Source organism: Gallus gallus, chromosome 9, assembly GCF_016699485.2.
Source record: "Gallus gallus isolate bGalGal1 chromosome 9, bGalGal1.mat.broiler.GRCg7b, whole genome shotgun sequence".
Taxonomy (NCBI): domain Eukaryota; kingdom Metazoa; phylum Chordata; class Aves; order Galliformes; family Phasianidae; genus Gallus; species Gallus gallus.
In genome coordinates this window covers 9,973,117-9,996,497 of record NC_052540.1, presented here as the reverse complement: position 1 = coordinate 9,996,497, position 23,381 = coordinate 9,973,117, and the positions used below count along the sequence as shown (strand labels likewise).

Below are 23,381 nucleotides of genomic sequence, written 5' to 3'. Positions count from 1 at the left end.
CTCTGAAACCGCATGATTTCAAACATTAGTAATGGAATATTTTAAAAGAACATTCTTATTCAATATTAACGCATGCTATCATTACAGAATTACCCATGGCATATTGTGAAGAACAATTTTTCCTTAGTAGACAACAACAAAAAAGCATGCTAACTGACATCAGTCACTACAAGTCTATTTGTAATGAGGTTCAACACACCGTTAGAAGTCCCACTGAGCGTAGCTTCCTCCAAACTTGCACCAGTGTAAGCTTGCACAAATGTTTAAGGAAGTTTGCACTAATGTGGTTTACACCAGCCAAACATTTTCAAAGCAAGTTATTAAGACTGGATCTTGAATTTTAGTAATAATTTTTTTAATTTGTTTTTAATAAAGTTTTTTTAAACAATATAAGAATTAGGCATAAAAGTGTGTTAGGTAACAAATTTAGGCCACAATATTACTAACAGAACATAGAGGTATGTATACAAATAGTTTTGCTGTAGTCTCTAATATGTGAGAATGTGGATCATGTGCTCAAAAAATAAACCAAACAAAAACCCTGGGGAAGAGCTTTGTAAATCCCATGTTGGCAAAACCGCACGAGTTATTACCCAGCACAATGGGCCAGCCTGGCCTCATGTGAGCAGCAGTCACAAATAAGCCAGACTTTTTGTAGCCATCTTAGCAAGTGGATTACTGAAAGAACTGTATGTCAAATGGCCAGTAATCCATACTCCCAGTCAATAGACAATTTGTATAACACAGCTGTGACATCTTTTTTTTTTTTAAAAGACGGATGAGGAAATACATAGAAAATCCAAGATTAAAGAGCAGAAGAAAACATGAAGTATGTTAAAATGATGCAATGAAACAGTATATAAATTAAACAGGAATGTTTAATCAAGACAACCCCCCAACAGAGGTTCTTCAGAATTTATTCTTTATGCTTAATTGGAAATACGAAAGTCTATTTCCACAATAGTGAGGCTGTTTCTTTCAAGCAGCTCTGTTGTACAACTGTTACCAGGACTCTAAACAAATTTTAATTGTTTTATACTGATATTTCTGAACTAAAAAGTTTTAAAATACGGTATAGATTTTATTTGTGCTCCACATATTGCAAGCAATTAACAACACAAAGAAAGATTTAATTCCTCATCTAGAATACCAAACTCTCTACCAAGTATTACAAGTACACAATACTTGCACAGTGACAAGCACAAGAAAGTACTAGGTGAGCACTTACTTTCTGAAATCCATACCAACTCTTAAAAGCCATTTTACTTTTCCCACACCAACCAATCTACAATTTAAGGCATCTCCACACAGGCATCCGTCCGCCCACCCACTCCCATACACACAACTTATGTGGAGGTGTTTACTCTTTCAAAAGAATCACTATGTCAATCAGGTACCATTTATTAATTATCCCTATAACTGTGTCAGCATTGAGATATGACAGTTAAACCAGTGTTAAATCAATACAATATTTACATAGCACAGCACATTAAGCTTGAGACACTCACTTGGGGGATAAAACCACATTTTAGAACAGGACAAAGGTCACCATAATTAAGTGTTTGAAAACAGCTATTTACAGGTCCCTATGACATAACTATGGTCTGTACACTGTTCCAATGGGGCAGACAGAAGCATGATAGGCATTTATTTTGAGGGATTTCAAACACACGATTTGGTAGCATATTATTATGCTACCCTGAATGCCATAAGCCACCTTAACATTCTCCAGGGTGGTTTCATATCCTAGAATGGCATGTCCAGCTGATACAAAACAGACAACACAACGTTTACTTTGTGGAGAACTTTTTTCTCCTGCTATTCAGTCATCTCAACTTTGAAGGCAATTCGTCCCAGAAACTTGTCACGATCATCTTCATTTTTTAAATTAGGTGAGCCCAGGATCTTACACTCAATTGCTATTTCTTCATTGGTACTGTTGGAGTTAATCGCTAGTTGAACAGCCACTAGAGGCTGTAAATAGTGAGCCTAGTAAACAGAAAGATGGGGAAAATATTTGAGATACTGGAGTAAGTGATCTGAATATAACGATTAGCATGAACAATTAACAATTAGTCTACCAGAACAGTTAAGAAAAGAAGATAATTACGAACCCAACCTTTCGAAGCCCAATCTGACTGAGATAAGACTATTTTTTCCCAGTTAGATAGATTGTCACTTACACATTCTTCGTATTAATTTTTAATCAATATAATCCACTTAATTTGAGCTAATGACAGTACTCAATATAAAATGCCTGGGGAGAGGGGTGAGAATCAGCATCCTGATTAAACGCTACAGGTTATCTGAAAAAAGGTCCATTCTCTACATCAGGCAGTTGGTTTATCATGCAGAGCAGCAAAAAGGAGATAACCATTCTGGAGATGCTAGTACTTTTACAGCTCCTACCCCAGCACAACAGTAGTCATACCCTCTTAACTCTTTTACAGAATAGAGTATTTCAATAATTCCACACAGATATGCTATATAATTTTTGTTGTATAGCCAAGAATTCAATCCAGACTCCTGAGACCTGTTTAATAACTCAACCTCAAAACTGTTCTTCCTGCTTTCTTTTCTACAACATACTAATGTTATGAGAACCGTGTCTTACATAAGCAACACACCCTCAAGCAAATCTTATCTCCTCCCACATGACAGAAAGGACATGAAATAACATTGAACCATACTCCAAAAGAGAATATCAATTAATTAATAAAAGATTTTTCTTAATCACCTAAATAAGGATTAGCATTGAGTTTTGCCTGACTTAACTGCTTTCTTTTCATAATCTCACCCTTCCATCAGTATAGCAATAAGACAAGCATTTTATCAGGAAAGATCTTCATCCCATCTTTGGCAGAAACTATTTCCTAATATATCAAGATCTACTGATGCTGCGTTTTGCATGTCTTAGAGAAGCAATGCTCTTTCACTATTCTTTCATTCCAGGAAGGGTTGAAGTACATACTGAGTCTACCTATTGGAAGCAGAAGTTGACAGCCTTTCCCAAATCTTGTTTATCTAAGAAAATGGATGCATTATCAATTCAAGAACTCTGGCTGTAAAAGTGAAGGCCTAGAATACACGCAAATAAGTTGAAAGCATATGCTGAAGAAAAACTGCTTCCTCATTAGGGAAAGTTAAGTGAAGATTAAAAAAAAAAGTTACATCAACTGCTGCAAGTAAGTATGAAGTACACTGGAAATAATAACTGACAAATGAATAATTTAGTACCAAGGTCACTTCAGGGAAATAAACAACTACTGTATATGCTGCAGGCCTAAAAATATTCACATTAGGAGAGTACTTCACCTTCAGTGTCGAACAGCAAAGAAGTTTTCCAACCATGATTAAATAACTTAGCCAACAAGAGGCAATATAATTCTGTATTTGATAAAAAGTACAGATTTTCTGTACATAGTTATCTCAAGCTGTTTCAAGAAAAGAAAATATTATCTAAATCTAAGTTTGAAGAGAAACTAGAGTCTTAACCCTATGTATTCTGTGTCAATAAAATAGTTGTTTTGTTTTGAAAACTTAAGTGCTAAAGTAGATAAATTTTAAGTCAGAACAAAATGTGGATAAGGGAGGCAAGCAAAGAAAAAATTAAAAATAATAGTAAAACAGATTATAATCCACTACCTTGATATGCTTCTCCATTAAGCAGAGTGAACTGAAAACATGACAGCAGAGCCATACAGATGTATAAGCATCAATACCATGCTGAATTATAAATTTGATATCCTGTACACAAACCCTATGGGCGGAATATGAGAAACTGCATGGCAATCAAAAGAACCAGGTAAGATTTTTTGCCTTCTCCTCCAGAACATATTAGTGACCAAGAAACAGCAGATGCCCTTAATAGCGCCTTTTATTCATTAGGACAGTGCCTGCTTTATTTCCTTACATCTATTAAAGAATCTCTCTAATCTCATTAAGCACTATTCTTTATAAGTACACCCCACTAAAATTTTCAGACTTCACAGTCAGAATGTTTACTAAGAGGACCATCATTAAGACATACTTACATGCAAGGTTTTCCCATAGTATGGAAAGTACATCAAGTCAATCAAGCCTCCTGAAGGAAAATAATTTATCTCAACCGCGCCTGGTTCCTATGATTGGAGATAACAACAAAATTAAAAGTTACTATCTGCTTGGATAAACACTAATACAAAATTAGAATTATAACCCAATGAGAAAGTGCAAGACTCCCCTAAAGGAAAAAAAAACAACTCCAAGAAGTAATAGACTAACTTCCAAAACAGAAGAAGTTTTGGCAAACAGCTACATGCTGCACGCATCTGCTACAGTGAAGCTTACTATTAGCAATACTTAAATTAGTAATCACATCACGACACTCTGAATTACAGTTCCCCTTACCAGCCAAAGGAAGTCAAATTGCAATGAATATAACAAAAAGAAATCACATGTATAAGCTAAAATCCCATCTATCCACAAGCAAGCCTTTATGTTTTGGTGAAGCAACAGCATATCCATATATAAGACAAGATGAAAACTTGACTTTAAATAGAAATTCAAATTTCAAACTTGAAACATTACAGCCCCAACCCTCCACAATGGCACCTGATCTGTAGACAGTTCAGCTAGCCTTGAAATACAAGCTACCTAAAAGGAAACCAAACTTTAAAATTATCACTTTTCTAGAGTTCGTATCATCAGCACCCAGAAGGAACAGTACACATATGTATCCCTTATTGCTAGAATTTTCCCCACAGCTCCAAATCTAGTAGCAAGATGCTACCTAAAGAGCTGCTGCATGATTTCTGAGGAGTAACCCAATCTGTAAGACACACAACATTTTGTAGATTTTACATGTATGACTGTGTTGCCCCAGACACATGCTGTCAGAGCAATGACAGACGCATCTCCATGGATATGATATGCTTTGGGACTGTGTATCTGGGAAGGACAGCACATTACTGCAAGTTCAAGTGGCTATGAAATGTCCAAATCTAAAGTAACTTTCTGTAACAGCTAATTATATTGCCATAGTAAAGAGTAATGTCACAGAACACCACCAAAATGATAAATACATCTACAGAATATCATTGCTTGTTCAGTGTAATTCACAAGTTTGAGGTGCGTTAGTAACTTTCATTTTTTCCAGTATCACCATACCTGTAGACGCAATTTTTAAAAGCTACACTACAAAGTTCAGAATACAACTGCAGTAATAGAGTTCAGAGAAAAGGAACACAAATAAAGATCAAGAAACAATAGATAATAATCCACAGCCCAAGAATATCTCCTTCTACTACCATATCAGTTTAGGATATAGTCGGGTTATTGTTCCTTTGAAGTCTAAATTATTGCAAATCCTCAGTGTACGTTTATTAGATATTTTGGACCTTGAGTTGACAAATTTAATTGCTAAGTAGAGTTCTGTTGCATTTCACCCTCAATCTCTATTTTAGTTAAAGCTCATGCAGCTGAAAACACTCTTTACTGAAATACATTTCCGAAATCATAGTTACAAAACCAGGATACAGAATAACATAAGATTAACAGGAGCGGAGCTTTCTCAGGCAGCTGAACACAATTGCGTGCAGGCAGTCATAAACACATAGGCAATCTATCTAGAAAATAGCAGAGAGGTTCTTGAACATGCAGCTGCTTTTCTCATGCAAATGCTGTGCGTTGCATTTTTTTCATTAATAATAATTAAACCTAATAATTAGGACAATTAATCCCTATGTATATTTTTAAAAAGCTTAGCTAGCTGCATCTGCTGAACAGTTTCAAGAGCCAATCCATGAGCATCATGGTTTTTCTTGCTTACCAAGACACAAAGATTTACAGGCAGTCAGCCAGCAAATCTTAAAACCAGACCACTTAGTTGGGCAGATAAAGGTAGGCTTCTACCTCACTCACAGAGGTTTTATCAGGACTGTGCCTTAGTGTAATTTCACAGACATTAAAATAATGTACTGAGACCCAAGGAAAGAACTTGTGAAAGACTTATTTGTCACCATGAGAAGAAAAAAGGATATTGTACCTATCCATTTAGACTTACTGTGCTGTTTAAAACAATTGTACTGCAATAAGAGCAATACCCATTAGTAAAGCCTTTAAAATAACAGAGTCCTTTCACACAAAAAAGGGTAAATATATGCTGAGTATGATGACAATTGCAAGGAAGGTAATCTCACTCACACAACCATTCTTCATTCTTGAAAGAGATGCCTGATACAAAGTAAGGATAATCTCTGAACGGCAGAAATGCAAGTAATTAAGAATTAATTGCATTTGTCTTCTCTGTCATTTAAAAAAATGTGCAAATCTACAGATTTTTGTTCATTTCCAACATGAAAGAATGTTGCTGCAAGGTGCTCCAGCACATTTGAAATTGCACACCTCCAGCCCCAGACTAAAGATCTAAAATGCTGACCTTCAAACTTCTTGAAAGTACAATCCTTTTCTAGCTTGTTTCTCCTTGTGGAGATACTTAGGTCTACAACAGATCACTTCCTTCTAGATGCAGGAGCAAGAACCAGCTGGAATTAGTGCCTTACACTGCAAACACCAACTTCCCTCATCTACACAAATCACAGTGATGACAACATGGAGGTGTGGGGAGCAACCCCACCTATGAAGCATGCTGATTTTGATATCACAAATCTACCTATTTTTTTTTCTATTTTAAAAAACCCCAGGGGGAAAGCACAGGAAGAAGAAATCAGAGTCGCTTCACAGAAGAAAACTTGGAAGAACATGAATTTTTAATATTAATTTCCACATGAAAAATTGTAATGATGCTTCATATGGCAAAGACTGACAGAATCTGTGGGCAGAAGCTATTAGCTCTTGTATGTAAAAGACTTGCCCTTACAACTTAGGGTTACTTTTATTATATGATTTAAAAGCCAGATTGTGTAAAGTCAAGGCAGATGCTTCTCCAGATTGCTCCCTAATATGTGCAAAATTCAAACTATAGAAAATAATATATGTTTTTGATTGATCAACAGCAGATCCACAGGTTAAAAATAATAGTTAAAGAAGGTCTTCCCTACAATGAAGAGAACATGACACTAGGATTTCTGCTCTGCTCAATAGAATCGCCTTTTAAGCAAAATCCACTCTTGTCACTCAGATCTTAAAGATTTCTGATGTAAAACTTATAGTTACCAGCAAGTTGCATTCGTGCTATGAACTGCACAAACATGCTCGTATGTGCTATGAAGCTAATATCCAGTAAGAGGCTTATTTGGCTTAATTTCTGTAGTACTTCCCAATTTTTTTTATCCACATTTGCTGACAGCAACAGAAAAACAAAAACCAACCAAACAAAAAAAAAAAAAAAAAACCACTGCAACAGAACATATCAGCTATTTAAAGACTCAGTAAACACCCTGAATAAGAGAAACAACAGAAAAGGACAAACGACCTCTACACATCATTCCTGCTATGAGCCAGCAGTATTTAGGGAAGATTCAAATACAGTGGCAGATGCACCTCATTATATATTCATAACATATGCTTATTATAGTTTTTAACATCATCTCATAGAACATCCATAAGAAAGCTGAAGAAATACCATTAATATAAAATAGAATCCTCAGTGTTTTATATATAGCTTATATATGTGCAGTGTTCTTAGCACATCACTAGACATTTCAGGTGGAGATGAAGACGACTAGCCAGTGATCAGTGTTTCAATAAGAACTTGTCAGATGTAAGAGAAAGTTCCTTCACTGATGACAACAAGCTGTAAGAAATTGAAGCTTGATCCAATTATAATGATCACAATAAATGAGGTGGGAAAAGGGGCAAACTTGAGAAAAACTGAAAAGAAAAATCTAAGTAGCAAAATGAAACAAGGACTCGGTGTAATAGTGTTAGAAATGGCAAATTCACCTGGGGAGACTTTAACTACTTCTGATGTGATGAGAGGGAAAAATTCTGTCGTTAATTGCCTCAGCTAGAGGAAAGCTTGTGTCTGATATACCGGATTTAGTGTTATGTAAGAAATGAGAAATTGGAAAGAAGACGAATAGTAAACATGGGAAGAACCTAACTGCATTCTTCTAGAGAAATTCCTCCAACCGAACGTTTTCTAAGAATGGACACAAGGAATCAACTTTGCTTGCAATAGACTGTCATGGAAAGATCAAAACTTCCACAGACTTGACAAAAGTGAAGTATTAAAACCTATGCCCACAACAGATTCCTCAAGTGAAGGCAGGAACACCTGTGGTATTTGTCCCATCAATTGCTGAAATTCCCCAGCCTACATTTTTTCAGTCAACTCAAAGAGCCATGACTCTATTCCTTGCTGAAGCTACTAACTTACCAAGGCTTTCACTGCTCCCCGAGCAGACTAGGAGAAACACGCACAAGTCAAAAGTAATTATTATAATTGCCTTAAAACATTCTGAGTAAGCAGTTTGTACACAACAAATATTTATAGATTAGCTGTTATTATAAGTTGCTTATATTTGATTTGAAGACAACTTTTACTTGAATAGTAACAATGTTAGTTTCCACACTTTGTCTTACCCATCATTTATAAAATTGTCTAAGGTGCACTTGCAGCATGGAGAAAAAAATAAAAACATAGGTTATGAAATGGGAAAACAAAACACAACTCACACTAAATAAGAAAAAATAAATATGACTACAAGTTACACCTATGCATTTCCTCAACTCTGTAGGAAATTGGGTAGCTCAAATACATCTTAAAATGGACGAACAAAAAAAGAGAGTATTTTTAATAACTACACTGAAGAAATTAAAGACAATAAAATTAAACTAGACAAACAGTAAGATGAAAACGAAACAAAGAAGAAAGTCTAACAGAAGATGGTGAAATAAATATTCCAACAGTATTTACATTGACTTTTCATTTCAATCACAAGGAAAATTAACTTCATATTTATCTCGTACATTCAGAACTGACCTTAGATGTACACTGTATATACGGTTCCCCTTCAGGCTTTAATCCAATTATCTGAAAGAGAAAGTTAAAGTATTTACAGACCTTCTTTCTCTCACCAGTTATACATACCAAATTCAAACTTTCTCCCATTTAATAAGACAGAGTTGATACGGGAGCACATCTGTCTCGTATTATGTTTTACAAGGACAATTTTAGCTTAGAATAACAGTGTAAAGTATTGTTAAGTTAAAGCTCAAATAGCAGCCATACCCAGGGCTGTTTTCTTATTTTACATTAAGCACATAAAATTAATGGCTCAAAACAATTAAGTGTTTAAGAAGCATAACATCACTGAAAACTCAAACAGTTATTCAGTCAAATTTTCATCACACTGCAAAGTTAGGAGTTATGGAATCCATGACGTTGCATTTCTAGAACGCAGGCATGAAGAAAAACACAATTAGAAGAAAACTGAATCCGTATTTCAGTCCTTTTCAACAGTGATATTTCATACCCTGCACTAAAAATGAAATTTAAAAGAAACAGTCACTTACCCTATTCATTTTCACAAGCACGCAGGGAGTTCCTTTAGAATAGCCAAAGGTCTTATCTTCCTTTCCAGAGCACTGCCCAAGCTCAGAGAGGTTAAATCGACATGCTTTTTTAACAGCAACATCATTCTGATCAAAAACCTTTCCTGGTGTACAGTTTATATTTTGGGATTGCTTTGAATCATCATATGCTACGAAACATAAAAATAGTTTTTAAACCAATGGTATAAAGCACAGAAGTAGGCAAAAACTACAGAAATTACATATAAACAGCTGATTTACAGTTATTACTTTCCTAGCAGTTTTCTTAGAGAGTTATTTCAAAGCTGTGCCTCTCATTTTCATCTTAAAGGCTTACCTTCTCAAAGCTTATAAAAAAGCAGTATTATGGTCAAATCAAAGAATACAGCATATTTCAAAAGAAAGAATGTCCTGTTTTTAGGGTCATATCAATAATTACTAATTTCTGTAGATAATTCTGAACTATGTATTAAAATATAAATAAGCTTTTATCTGGAAACTAACAATTTTTCCATTTGTATTGTCATTTTTTTTTCTAAATAAACACACAAGAAAGCTTCAAGTATTTTAATAGCTGATATTAAATTGCCTCTACATTGGCATCAGGTAGTATAACTGATGTTATAGTAACGTTCAGTTCTGGGGCCCCCAACAGAAGAAGGACGCGGAGCTGTTGGAGCAGATTCAGAGGAGAGCCGCAAAGATGATCAGAGGGCTGGAACACCTCCCTACCAGGACAGGCTGAGAGAGCTGTGGCTCTTCAGCCTGCAGAAGAGAAGGCTCTGAGGGGACCTTATAACAGCCTTCCAATACCTGAAGGGGGCCTGAAGAAAAGCTGTGGGGGGACTGAAGAAAAGCTAGGGAGGGCTTTTTTATAAGGGCAGGTGGCAACAGGACAAGGGGAAACAGCTTTAAAATGGAAGAGGGTAGATTTAGACTAGACATTAGGAAGAAATTTTTCACTGTGAGAGCGGTGAGACATGGGAACAGTTGTCCAATGAGATTGTGGATGCTCCCTGCCTGGAAGCATTCAAGGTCAGGATGGATGGGGCTTTGAGCAACCTGGCCTAGTGGGAGGTATCCCTGTCTATAGCAGGGGGTTGGAACTACATGATCTTAAAGATCACTTCCAACCCAAACCATTCTATGATTCTACAGTCACAAGTGATTCTTGCTCAAGTTTCACAAACATGTGGATCATATTATCAGAAATGCTCATCTATTCATCCCTTACCACATTTTGTTTATTTTTTTCCCCCTGATAACTAAGCATAATATAAAATGGAAGCAGGGTAATAAATGTTCATTCTCAGCCTGAAAGTCCCCAGCCCACTGAACTGCAGGAGGCAGGTCAGCATCAAACAGAGCATTCTTCCTAGGGACCCCCTCCCTAGAGCTCTGAAAGAAACACCCACTCAAAGCTTTCAGATAGCACCAGCACTACCAACCCAGATAGGCTCAGCATAGCTTGTGTATCTCAGAAAGCATCTCATACAAAAAGGTGTGATTCTACAGAACCTCCTCAATTCTAACTTATAACTTTTGAGGGCCGTTTCCCTGTCAAATATGGGTAATTTTTTGTTACCTTTACATTTTTCTGTAAATTACATACCTTAAAAACATACTTGTCTAGAGTAAGCCCGAACTTTCATCAGTTTTCATTAGTAATTACTAAGCGCAAATGAAAATTTAAATTAATGTACCAAACATTAAGATTTCTAAACTGCTTGGGTATCAGTAACTTACTTACTTTCAAGAAATTTTCTAAGTGTAGAAACATATTCTGCATATGACTGGGCGTCACTCTTGTTAAAGTAGAATTCCAGTGCAGTGTCTGGCTTTGGTGAAATCATAAGCCCTTAAAAAGAAAAAGTACAAGTAAAGAACTAAACAACTTCTCATCCCTGCATCACTCTAACCTACTCAAAATTCACATCCATAGGCTGAAAAATACCCATCTGTAAAGAAACAATGTCACCCCTGTATTCCACACAACTGGAAAGCAGTTTGTGTTTCAAGTCAGGTATTAAAAATCAACACTACTCTATGTGAATTAAGACTTGAATTCAATCCAACCTGACTACAATTCACAAACCAAACCCAATTGATTAGAAATAGCAAAATCAGAAACTTCCATCACTTCCATTTAATTTTACTGATTCACTTCACATTTTCAATATCCTTCAAGTTAAACTAATAAGAAAAAAATAAATTAAAAACAGCCAAAGCCACACTCAGAAACCCTCCAGTTAAAATTAAGCATCAAAGCTTTAGATGAGATATGAGGGCTACTCCGTAAGTAATGTCTCCTATTTTATTATGTTGGCCCACAGTGTCAGAAGTGGATGTTGACAGAATGGCAGCAGAGGCTGAACCTTCCCACCAATATTCCATTACATTTTGTTGTTACATAACAGATGGCATCAGAGGGGCAGCCCAATAGAACAGTATCTGGCATGGAAGTGCATATGAATTTCTCCATGTGGAAGAAATTGCACCCACTGACATTCATTGACATTTGCTTAACATTCCTGGAGACCCAACAGTGGATGTGAGCACAGTGAGGCGGTGGGTGATGCGTTTCAGCAGTGGCAACAGTGGACCATCTCTGCTGGTACAAATATTTATGAGCACAACGTGCAAGTTATTGGTCATCACTGGCAAAAATGTACACCTAGTGGTGTCAGCTATGTTGAAACATAGTGCTTTGTAGCTGACAATTTGCTCTATCAACTAGTGTGTTATTGCACTCTTTGTATCTGTAGCAGTTTCCACGGAAATAATAAATAGGAGGCATCACTTCCAGGGCACCCTATGCAGAATGAAGCAAAACCATATTAATCTCGTAGACACCCACAAGAAACAAAGCTTCTTGTTTTTTAAAAAGAACAACTTTATAATGCATAAAGATGGCTTACATAGTTTCCCCAAACAAAACACACCCAGTTAGTCTTTCTTTTATTCCTTCTCCACAAAAAAAAATCAGACGTAGTCTTTCACAGAGCGTGGTAAGCCACTGTACGTGTGTCACTGGACATGGGCACAGGTGTGCTAACCATGCTGAACTGTCTGACAGTCGCCTGCACTGGGCCCTGCAGCGGTCAGGGCTGCTCCCAGCCGCCTTACAGCAGCACTGCCGCCTTCCATCTGCTGCCCTTGGCTGGCTCCTGGTGCCAGTGCTGGAACAGGATCCATCTGCAAACCAGGGCCAAGGCTACCAAGAGAATGGCAGCAGCATGCTCAAATCAGGCTTTGCACTGAAGGGTGAAAGAAGCAGACAATGACATGGAGTTTGGCCTCTTGATAGAGCCAAACTGTCCTTCTTCCCAGGATATGGGTAAAATAAGGTACAGGGGTAATAATCTCGTCAGTTACAGATGAGATCTAAGGCTGCAGTTCTACCCAAAATAGCGTTGTGGTTTTTGTTTGTTTGTTTGTTTTAATCACATTAGTTTTCTTCTAGGTTAGAATACCAAAATGGTTAGGTCAGTGTCAAATTTGGCACAACAGAAGTAGTATAATTGTGGAAGTGACTAATTGCATCTCCTTAGGATGCCATGTAGTTTCCCATCATCTGACAAAACTAATTAAAACCAGATTCCCAAGTGAATAAAAGCTTAAGGCAAAAACCCTATCACCCGACAATAAAAAATAAATATAAAATCAGGCCTTCTTTATACAAAATAAAGATTTAAGAATACAACACTGCAGTAGAAAGAGAAAGCTGGAGAATCTGTCTTAAAGGATTCTTAATACACCACAGTTAATCAATGAGTAAACTCTTGGAAAACATTCAGCAAGCTCAATTAAGCAGCCCTGGTCTATGAAGTATTCACCTACAGAAGTGCCTGGGTTTCTTATTTGATAGCAGAAATTACTACAAATGCTTTATACTGGGAAATAAAAAGACACATACTATAAATTGATCACAAAGAGACATCTTTCAGATTCTCAAATTATGCACGAGTTTAACAATTTCTTTAATTTTTCGGTAGGCTTTCCAAAAAATAATAATAATCAAATTCTTCATTCTTCATTCATTAGCAGCAGTTAAGTCATTTCCAGGAAAGCCACAACTAAATGCTTCTGATGGACATAAATTAAAAATACCATTTTTGACTGCCAATTACTTTGCACCAATAGTAATCTTCAGAGCACCAGATTGAACTGGGATTCAAGAAAATACAAGGTAACTAGCAACAGGGTTGAAGAGTCATTTAAGGTGTTTTGGGGGAGAAGAGGTTATTAGTTATATATGTGTGTATGCATTTATTTATTTATAGGTAATGTATATAAACATTATTTATAGGTAATGTACATAAACATACAAGTAATATAGATACATATATATACATACACATCTATTTATACTGTAAATGAAAGTCTTAGATGCCATTTTTCAAAGTGAATATGATGAAGTAATTAAACTAGTCATCAATGAATGAAACAGTAATTTGAAGAGACTCATTGCTTCAGGGGAAATTCAAAAATATCCTAAGAGGAAAGGACTGCTCCAATTCTAGTTTGTCGCAGTCTGCCTAGAGACTACGATGGAACGTCTGCAGAAAAAGCTATTTGAAGAAGGACTGAAGCACAGACCAGAGATGCAGGAAATGGAGCCTTCAAGGAAGAACAGAATTAGCAGTTTCAACATAGGATTGTATCGAGGACAGTAACAGATTGCAGTCAGCAACAACTCCACAAGATTTTTTTTTAATATTTTAAAATCATCTGGATTTGATTGATTTTATTATATCCCAGCACACTTTAGAAGTCAAATACCAATTATAAAATCAATCAATCAATGAGATTTCCAAATATGTTTAACACAAGAAAAACCTTTAACCTACGCCATCCAGGGTTTGTGTGTGTAGATTATTTTTTTTTTAGTTTATTAAAGTTTTACAGCCAGGAGCATGACATGCTTCACTGCAAGTGAAAAATGACATAGTTAAGGCAAAATATAAAAACAGAGATAAGCAATTTCATTGTCTTTAATTATTCATATATGAAAGTTATCATTCATTAAAAAATAAAATTCAGAAATATTTTAGGAATTCCTAAGTTAAAAACTAACTGTGGGATAAATACTTCTCGAAACAAACATCCTCCGTGACTTTTCAGAACAAAGGAGGATTAATAACCCAAACTCCAAGAGAGAAAATGTCATTAGGTCTAGAATTGAGTCCTAGCTACCCACAGCTCCATTTGCTACCAATGCTCTGACTATCACAGAGGAGATAGGAAGAAGGATAAATGGCCAAGTAAGCCACTTCTTTTAAACAGGTCATTTATTTTTTTGTTGTTCTTTCAAGAATTTCACTCATTCTTAGCTTGAAAGAGCTGTACAGATCCTTAAGTATCCCATGTGGTAAGAGAACACCTGTAACAGCTGGCCTGAATACCACATCAAAGCAAATCCTGCTCAAAATCCAGAGAGATTTGTCACACAGGCCCAGTTGCTGCTCGCTCACACAACAATTACTGTTTCATTTTAAGTTCTAATGCAGTTGTGAGATGTTGCTGGATTTTATGTGTTTGGAGTTCAGAAAGATGAAAAAGTCACTTAAAAATGTACTCTAACTTTCACTAAAGTATTAACATTGCACAGCCATTTAGTTTGTTGATGATATTCTTACATAAACCTGGTCTCTAAACCAAATTATAAGATTTGAGAGACATTACCGAATTTTCACATGGCCCAATCGTTTAAATTACATATCCAAATCAAATACATATACATTCAGCTGAAACAGTATCTGGAAGACACTAATCTCTTTGGTATTAAGTAAGAGCAACTTTTAGATCTTTCACAGCGCTACCTCTCTTTTCTCCCCCAGCATACAAATACATGATTTATTTAAATCTAAAAAAAACAGAAACAAAGAAAAAACCCACCCACAATATTCTCATTACCCATTTTTATTCGTGCAGAATTGCTTTTCTGTCTCCTTGAACCAGCCCAGTGTAGCACGACACCATGTCTAGTGGCACCTACATATTACATGGACTTGACTTCACTGCAAAGCCGCACCCTCCCTTGTCAACAGATCCCTATGTAACAGGTCAACAACCACTGTGACCTACAGACCTTCCCTGTCTGCTGACAGCCAATTAATATAAAACCAAAACTCTGAAAACTGTAGCCAAAACTCTTCCTATTGTAGCCCTTACACTCGAGCAGACTATGCCATAATAATACCTTCCTGTGCTTTCTTCAAAGTATCAAATACTTATCACAGGTGGCCTTCCATCAGATCCAACAGAACTGGATTTACAGTTGGTCAGATGATGATCCCACTTGTACAACAGACTAGAGTCCAGATGAGAAGGGAAAAGTGCAGTCAAAACATCTGACAAATTCAACTGAAGAAATCATAGAGAAAAATCAGCAACAGTTACCCTCTATGCACAAAGGGCTGTTGACTGAATTTATGCTATACATAACGTGCCTCACACTGAGTTTTTCCTTTGAAACTTCCAAGTAACTGAATAATAAACACAGTTTCTCATAGGCAGTTTCTACTTAAAACAAAGTCATGAGTAAAACTTGGCTGTTAAACCAGAACTGAGTTTATGAAGAGATAAATACACTGTTACCTGGACTAGAAATCCGGTCACGGTATTTTGGAATGTCATTGCTCAGTGTCTGAAGCATAACCCACATTGTGAATGTGAAGAGCGCCGCGAGGAAGCCATAAAATACCAGATAGAATAATAAGATCAAACCTGCAAAGAAAAGGTAAAATTATTATTTTTGCTTCAGCTAATTCCTTCATCTGTTTTGAAAATACAAATAGGAAATAACCAACACAGCTTGATTTTCAGGTGGTGTTTTTTCCACAAGACCCTTGTCGCTCCCATGGTAGCTGTCAGTCACTGTGTCCCTGGCATGCAGACATATTGCCCAGTGCTGGAAAGTTCTCTTCGTACTTTCTGGCTCTCAAAACTCACAGGGTAAGATCTGGCATTTTGGCATCTTTAAGAAAAGCATTAGAAACCACTCTGGGCCCTAATAGGAAGCTAATGAAAATGACTAAGCAGACCACTCCAGTTCCATTTGTTTAAAGGAATTAGAGTTTTACAGCTGGAAAGGAAGGGGTGGTGGGGAGATGAAAGATCTGAATGAAAACAAGCAATTGTTCTTGATCCAGTGGAAAAGGAATAGAGAGTAATGGGTGATTCCATAGCACGCTCAATACACAACACGGCGCTTATTCACACACACTTCCTCCTACAACAGACTTCTCAAGGTGCAAATCCTTCCTGCCGCATGGCTGAGAGCATACCATGAGCACACCATGAGCACACCATGCCTTCTGTTCAGACCTTCCCTAAGCCTGCCTAGCACGTCCACCTGCTGTACGGACCTACCCGAGGGATCCAGCAACGTGCCTGGGAAACACAGGCATTGCTGATTCCAACATGACAGTCCCTTAAGAAAGAGCTCCTCAAAACCTGAGGAAATAGCCTCCAGGAGACTGCCCACTGCAATGCTGTCTTTCTCCATCACTGAGCTGCAACAAATTGTTAAGTGGGAACACTATAGGAAAATGGGTAGAGAATTATTGTCATTGATCTTTTTTTTTTTATTTATTTCTCTTTGTTTTTCTCTCCCTGTTTGTCATTGTGCATGCACAGAGGTGGGCTCTGGATACAAGCTGGTTACTGAAAGGATGAGGAAATGGGTCAAAGTTAAAATATTACATTAGAGATGAAGGGGACTCGGCCTATCTGGAGATTTCCTGAGGACTTTCTCTGAGACGTGATGCACAACTCTAATGTAAAGACCTTATAAAATTTTGGACAGCTCATTAACTTTACTAACAAAGCTTCCAGACAAGTTTTTATGTCCTTGCATCATTTGGTTTTTGCCCTGGATTCACTCACATTAGCATATTTCATTCACATTCGGGCCTTCTGAGCATGCACATTGATAACTTCAATTAAATGACCTTCTTAAAATGAGGTTTACGTGGAGACATTTCCTGATAGAAGACAAACCACATCTGCTGTCTGGATGGAAAACATAATAGAAGTTGTGGAAGATTGTACAGAAATTGCTTTATTAATTGAGTATACAAAACCAACCAAAAGAAAAGAGCATGCGAGTCTCTATAAATCATCACTTGAGACTCAGGATACGTACAACTCGTCAAGAAGAATGGCAGCTCAGGTACTGAGCCATTCAGATGCTTACACAGAGAACCAACTACAGAAAAGCATCTTCAAAACATTTCTAATCTAAAAGAGTAACACGATGACACAAAATCACCTTTAACCAAATATTCTAGCAATAAGACTGATATGGGGAAGCCAAAGATACATAACACATCAAAATCATTACCCAACATTCCACCACCAACACGTGGTTATACGAGAGGTTCAAGTGCAGTTTTCTTCCATAGAAAAGGAAAACACAAAAGCAAAAAGGACAGTGCCCGGTGATGAGTGCTGCCTGCTGCAGGATGACCGAAGGAAGCTAAGCCCTGGCTCCTGCTCCAGAAACCACTTGTGTTTTGCCACCAGTAGGCCACAACAGGAGATGCAAGCATCTGTATTACTTCTGAAAGAATCCAGTGTACATATATAACAGTAATTAGGTGGTTCCCAAATTATTGTTACTGTAACTAAAGTTCTCTGCAGCAACCAGCTGAACGTTACAGGATATTGATTTTGTTTTATTTTTCAATTTCACATGCTGGGAAAGTTGCTTACCAACCTGCAATAACATGAAAGCAATCAGCAGTTCAAAATACGTTTGGGAACTACTGATGCACAATATACAACAAAGTGATTTGAAGTCATGTAGCAAAGCACCTGAAACACAGGAACAGTCTTGATCCCCACTGACGAGGCTAGACATCTATTATAAACTATTTCTAAGGCTACTTAGAAGCTGAAAAGACACAAACCAAGCAGTATAAATCCTAATCAATAAAAACCATTACAGAAATTGCACCTGTATTTGTGACACCGGTGATGTGCTTTATCTATAAGCTTTACAATTACATCAACTGACTCCAAAACAGAGCAGTGATCTGATGAATATTCAATGTAGTATGGCATCACAAAATGAACAACAACAACAAAAAAAAAAACCAAAATCTTTGGTCAGCTCTTTTTTCCAGGATCACCAAAATCAACTTAAAACCATTCTGGTCCACATCCTTCACCTCACAGAGCTATAGAACTCTACAGGGAAACAGCCCCCGCTGATCCTGCTTCACTCACCAGGTGCAGCAGTAACAGGGCTAGGAAGACCCTGTTTCTTTCACAGCCTGGAGAACACCACCAGCTCTCCCAGTACAGCAAAGCACATGTCTGCACACAGAAAGACTACTTCTAATCTTTTTAAGGCAGCTTGTAAGCGCACTGCAGAACACTGTCCATCAGATTAAAGTACCCCAATTATGCTCCTTCGCCTCATTAAAAAAAAAAAAAAAAAAAAAAAAAGAGGGGGGGGACGGGGGAGGGAGGGGAAAAACAAAACAAAACTTGCAAGGGCACCAAACTAGGCACGCTGAACTTTGTGAGCCTATTAGTATTAATTATCCTAAGCTAATCACAAAGAACATGCCATTGCTTGTCAAGAAGCTCAGCCAAAATAACTTCACATCACACTGGACTTGTCAGGAAATGAGATCTGCCCAACTCACAGTGGAAAACACTCCTCCACAGCTGTCCCAGGCACAGCCACCGCTCAGCCCACTCCGTGGTTTGTAGGACTGCCATGCACAGCTCTGCACCAAACCCTTCAAGTCTCTCACCAACGAGCACTAATACTAACACAGAAAACCACAAGTATCAAATCCATACCCTGCAGTACTGGAAAACTGCTCTTTCTGAACCTGCACATTGGTGTCAGTGTTACGGGGAGTTCATTTGCAACAAACAAAGCACTTATCCATGCAGAAAATTAAAGTGTCTGATTCTAGTAAAAGGTCAAGATAGCCAATATCTGGCCATGATCTCCATGACAAATACAGGCTTTCCAAACATTACGTGGCAAAGTGATAAACACCTTGTCAGTGTGGCACAAACTAGCCTGGCAGACCTGCCTTCATGTCACATACAGGTAGCTATTTACATGCGTTAATATAAACACACAACAGACCTTGAAGCAACTATGTGACACTACCTGCACCAAGAAAATGAAATGTTGTCTTTATGGCTGTATACATTACATGCTGCATGGTCTCCTCATCTTTGGGATCATTCTTCAGCAGCTCCTACTAGAGGTACTACAGAAGGCAAGTCTGTGACTGGTGACTCCCACCAACATTAAGGCGGCCTTCTGGCCCACCTGCTTTATACCAACACATCCATACACATTAGATAAGCATTAGTCACGTTTCAGCTCAATGGCCTAACACTTCAGAATCACTGTTTTCCCAGTTTTGGCAGCAGCAGGGGGAAAGAAAGAAAGAAAGAAAGAGGGAAGGAAGACTTCAGAAAGAATTAAAACCTCAGCAGTGCGTTGTGGTTTATGTCACAACGAACCAAGAATGTAGATACAATGAGGGACCGCTTCAGGAGACAACAAACATTACCACGTAACACTGCAGAGAATCACAAAAGCCAGTGCTCAAGTGTCCTGATCCAGCATTTAGAACACACATACTGCGCATGTGATAAACACACACCAGAACTTCCTGATACCTGCAGCAAGAAAAAGGAAGCTTGTTTTCCTCAGAGCTATCTGCGTCAAGGAAAAGAGGATGGTTTATGATTTCTGAAATATTTTTTTTCTTACAATAAGTAGCATCGTAGGAAAGTTAATTAAGATCTTGACTGCAGCCTTACTCCAGGCTGCAAAGGGACTTCACACGCACTGTCCATCTGCCATGATACGAAGAAGAACACTGCCCTCTGATTCACAACTTGGGTGTACAAATGTTCCAACTGCAATGGCAGACGGCAATGGCAGTACTCTGCCTATGAAGAAAGCTAACTGCCAACAAAATCTTCCTCAAAGACTGATAAAGAACAAGGAAGAATCAAGTCAGAAGAGCAGTTAAGATTTTGACAGTACTGTGCGTCCCAGCAAGAACAAAGTGAAAACCAAACACAGCAAATTGGATCCTCTGTTTTTTGTTTCTTTTATTTGTTTTGTGCCTTAACTTCAAGCACATATCTCTGCACTGAAGGATACCACTAAGCATTCAAGACTTCTCAGTAGGCCAGAATTTTTATACGCTGTCCAAGACTACATCATCTGTACCTTGAACACCCTGACAGGACTAGCTGCTGGCTTAACCAGGCCCGAGGTGACATTGTGTGACCACAGCTTCCGTACTGCTGAAGTCCAGCAGTGATCTCACTCAGCGTTCTTGCTGCAGCCCCAGGCAGGCACAGCATCTTGTCATTACATGTAGAGCAGATACCAACCTCTTTCCTTACAGGAAGAACCCTGTGGCGGTGCTCCAAGTTCTCCTCTTTGCCCTGCTCATTACACCCTGTGCAGAATCCCAGCACCGATCCTCCTTCTCTTGATGTTTTCGAGGACTGTGTGTGCCCTGCTGCTGAGAACTTCGCAAACTTAAGTCATCCATCATTTATTTCCAATATTTCCTATAGCCACATAAAGCTGCGAGCTGACTTGCGGTCACAATTCTGATCAGCCTCCAGGACTGCCTCAGACCAGGGCAACACACACACACACAGCAAATAGTTATTTAACAATTTCTTCACTTATTTTTGAGAAGAAACTCTCTTGAGACAAAAGAAGCACGCCAGGAAGAATCAGAGCCAGCTGAATTCCTACCACGCTGTCCCTGGAGACACCACGGCCCAGCACACAGGCAGCAAAGCAGCCAGAGCTGCTCCTGCCTCCCCACCTCCCCCCAGGGAGCTCAGCAGCCGCAGGGGAGCAGAAGCCAGAGGGGCGGCTCTCAGTGCACACACTGATGCAAAAGCAGAAGTGAGACCGAACCCTGTGTATTCTCCATTAGCAGAAGCACTCAGCGAGTGCTCCGCAATTAAAAGCAAAACAAAAGAAACACCCTACTTGGTGGATGCTAGGGGGACCAAGACATCAAGTCCTGCACTCCCCACAACACATACCACACCCTAACAGAGCCAAAATTATTTTTACTTAATGTATGCAGACAAGTAATTTAAATAAGCATGAGATATTACTTGCAAAACATCAGGACAAATATTGACAAAAAATTACAGTCACAGTTAATAGTGCTGTTGAACAGTCACCTCTTCACGTGTAACTAAGGGAAAGTTACACCATAAACCACACGTCAATCACCTAAACCCCTTAAGACAGCTAATTAAGTATAAATTATTTAAACTGCTACCTAAGCCTATGTGCGCTTTCTGGATGTAGAAAACTATCTTTTGTCAAGAGAGCTGGCTGTGAAACAAAATAGCAGCTCAATTACCCACTGGTTCTATCAGCTGCAAGTGTTATCTATTGGCCTTGGACTGGCAACATGGTAAGTGATTTATCCCTCAGGTTTCAACAGAGAATGTTGTTTCGCGATCCCCTTTTTTTAAGTCACAGCTATTAGCGTCGTGCCCACGGCCTTTGCGCCCGTCACATCCACGGCACAGCCTCCTGCTCACCGCACGCCCATTCGCGCAGCCCACGCGCTTGAGGAAACCTGCCTGCACGGGGATCGCTGGGCCCAGCAGAGTGGAAATTTCCTCTCCCTTGCTATGCAGGCGGCAGAGCAGCCCGCGAGCTCTTATTTCCATCTGAATGGAGGGGAGCTCGCGGCGGAGCAGGGCCCTCTCCCGACGGACAGACGTTGGCAGCGCACAGCGCGGCCCCGCGGCCTTCTCCAGGCTCCTCCTCGGATTTCGACATCAGCATCCATTGAGATGGTGTCAAGGCCGCGGCCGTGCTGGCCCGGCGCTGGTGCCACGCTGCGAGCCTTGTTGGTTCTGTAAGCACAGCTCTGAGGCAGCCCGGCCACATCCAAGCTCCGGGAGGGGACGCGGCGTTTTCTCAACTCGGTAAATACGTCCCGTGAGGGCTGAAGCAACACATCCCGATATTAAGCGTTTGTACAACCGTCTAACATGAGAAAACATACTGGGAAAACCCAAATATTTGTACTGGAAGGAGCGAGGTTGTGACAGCGGGCCGCAGCTGGGGCGGGCCGGGGCGGCCACCTGAGCGGGGACGGGCGCTGCCCGCGGGCCGTTCCGGCCGCCCAGAGCTTCTTTTAAGGAAATCGGGGAGCGCGGCAGCCCCGAGCCGGGACAGATTTAGCCCGGAGCCGCGCGACGGCGGTCCATCCGCCAGCGGTACAGAACGCAGCGCGGAAACTTTCCCGCTCCGCGGCCTCCGACCCGCGGCTCGCGCCCCGCTCCCATTCATTGCGGCTCCGCGGCGCCCGCAGGCGCGGAGGCGGCGGAAGGCCGTCACGGCGGCCCGCAGAGCCCCCCCACGCTCCCGCGCCCCGCCGAGGCTCACGCGGGGAGGAGCCTGCGGGCCCGCTCGCCGCATTTGCGTACTGGGGCGGGAGGGCGAGGGTGAGTCAGCTCGGGACGCGCCGCTGCCCCCGGCCCCACCTGCCCCTCCCGGCCGCCCCCCCGCCGCCACGCGGCCGCGCTATTTTTAGACGCGCGGCGGCGGCGGTACCGGCGGTAACGGCTGTAACGGTCACCGGGCCGCGCGGCCCCGCGTCCCCACACGCAGCCGCGCGCCCCGCGCTCACCCCAGCTCTTGGCCGTGCGCCCCAGGAACTCGCCGCTGTTGGGGTTGTAGACGAACTGCCGCCACTCGGCCACGCTCTGGCGAAACGGCTTCTTCGTCTCCTTGCTCATGGCGAGGCCGGAGGCGGCTGCGTCGCGGAGCTCGGTGGCGGTAGAGCCCGGCAGGCAGAAGAGAGCCGCAGCGCGCGCCCGCGGACAGCCGCTAAGTAACTGTCGCCGCGGCGCCC

General features: G+C 40.0%; 1 protein-coding gene across 1 annotated transcript; it reads right to left on the bottom strand.

Moving 5' to 3' along the window:
• Window positions 1–859: 859 nt before the first annotated feature.
• ATP1B3 (ATPase Na+/K+ transporting subunit beta 3) lies at window positions 860–23,381 on the bottom strand. The gene is made up of 7 exons (NM_205535.2): window positions 23,157–23,381; window positions 16,078–16,206; window positions 11,228–11,335; window positions 9,460–9,647; window positions 8,927–8,977; window positions 4,035–4,121; window positions 860–1,989 (listed from the first exon to the last, which is right to left on the bottom strand). The coding sequence occupies exons 1-7, from the start codon at window positions 23,263–23,265 to the stop codon at window positions 1,819–1,821; spliced, it is 843 nt and encodes a 280-aa protein (NP_990866.1). The 5' UTR covers window positions 23,266–23,381; the 3' UTR covers window positions 860–1,818.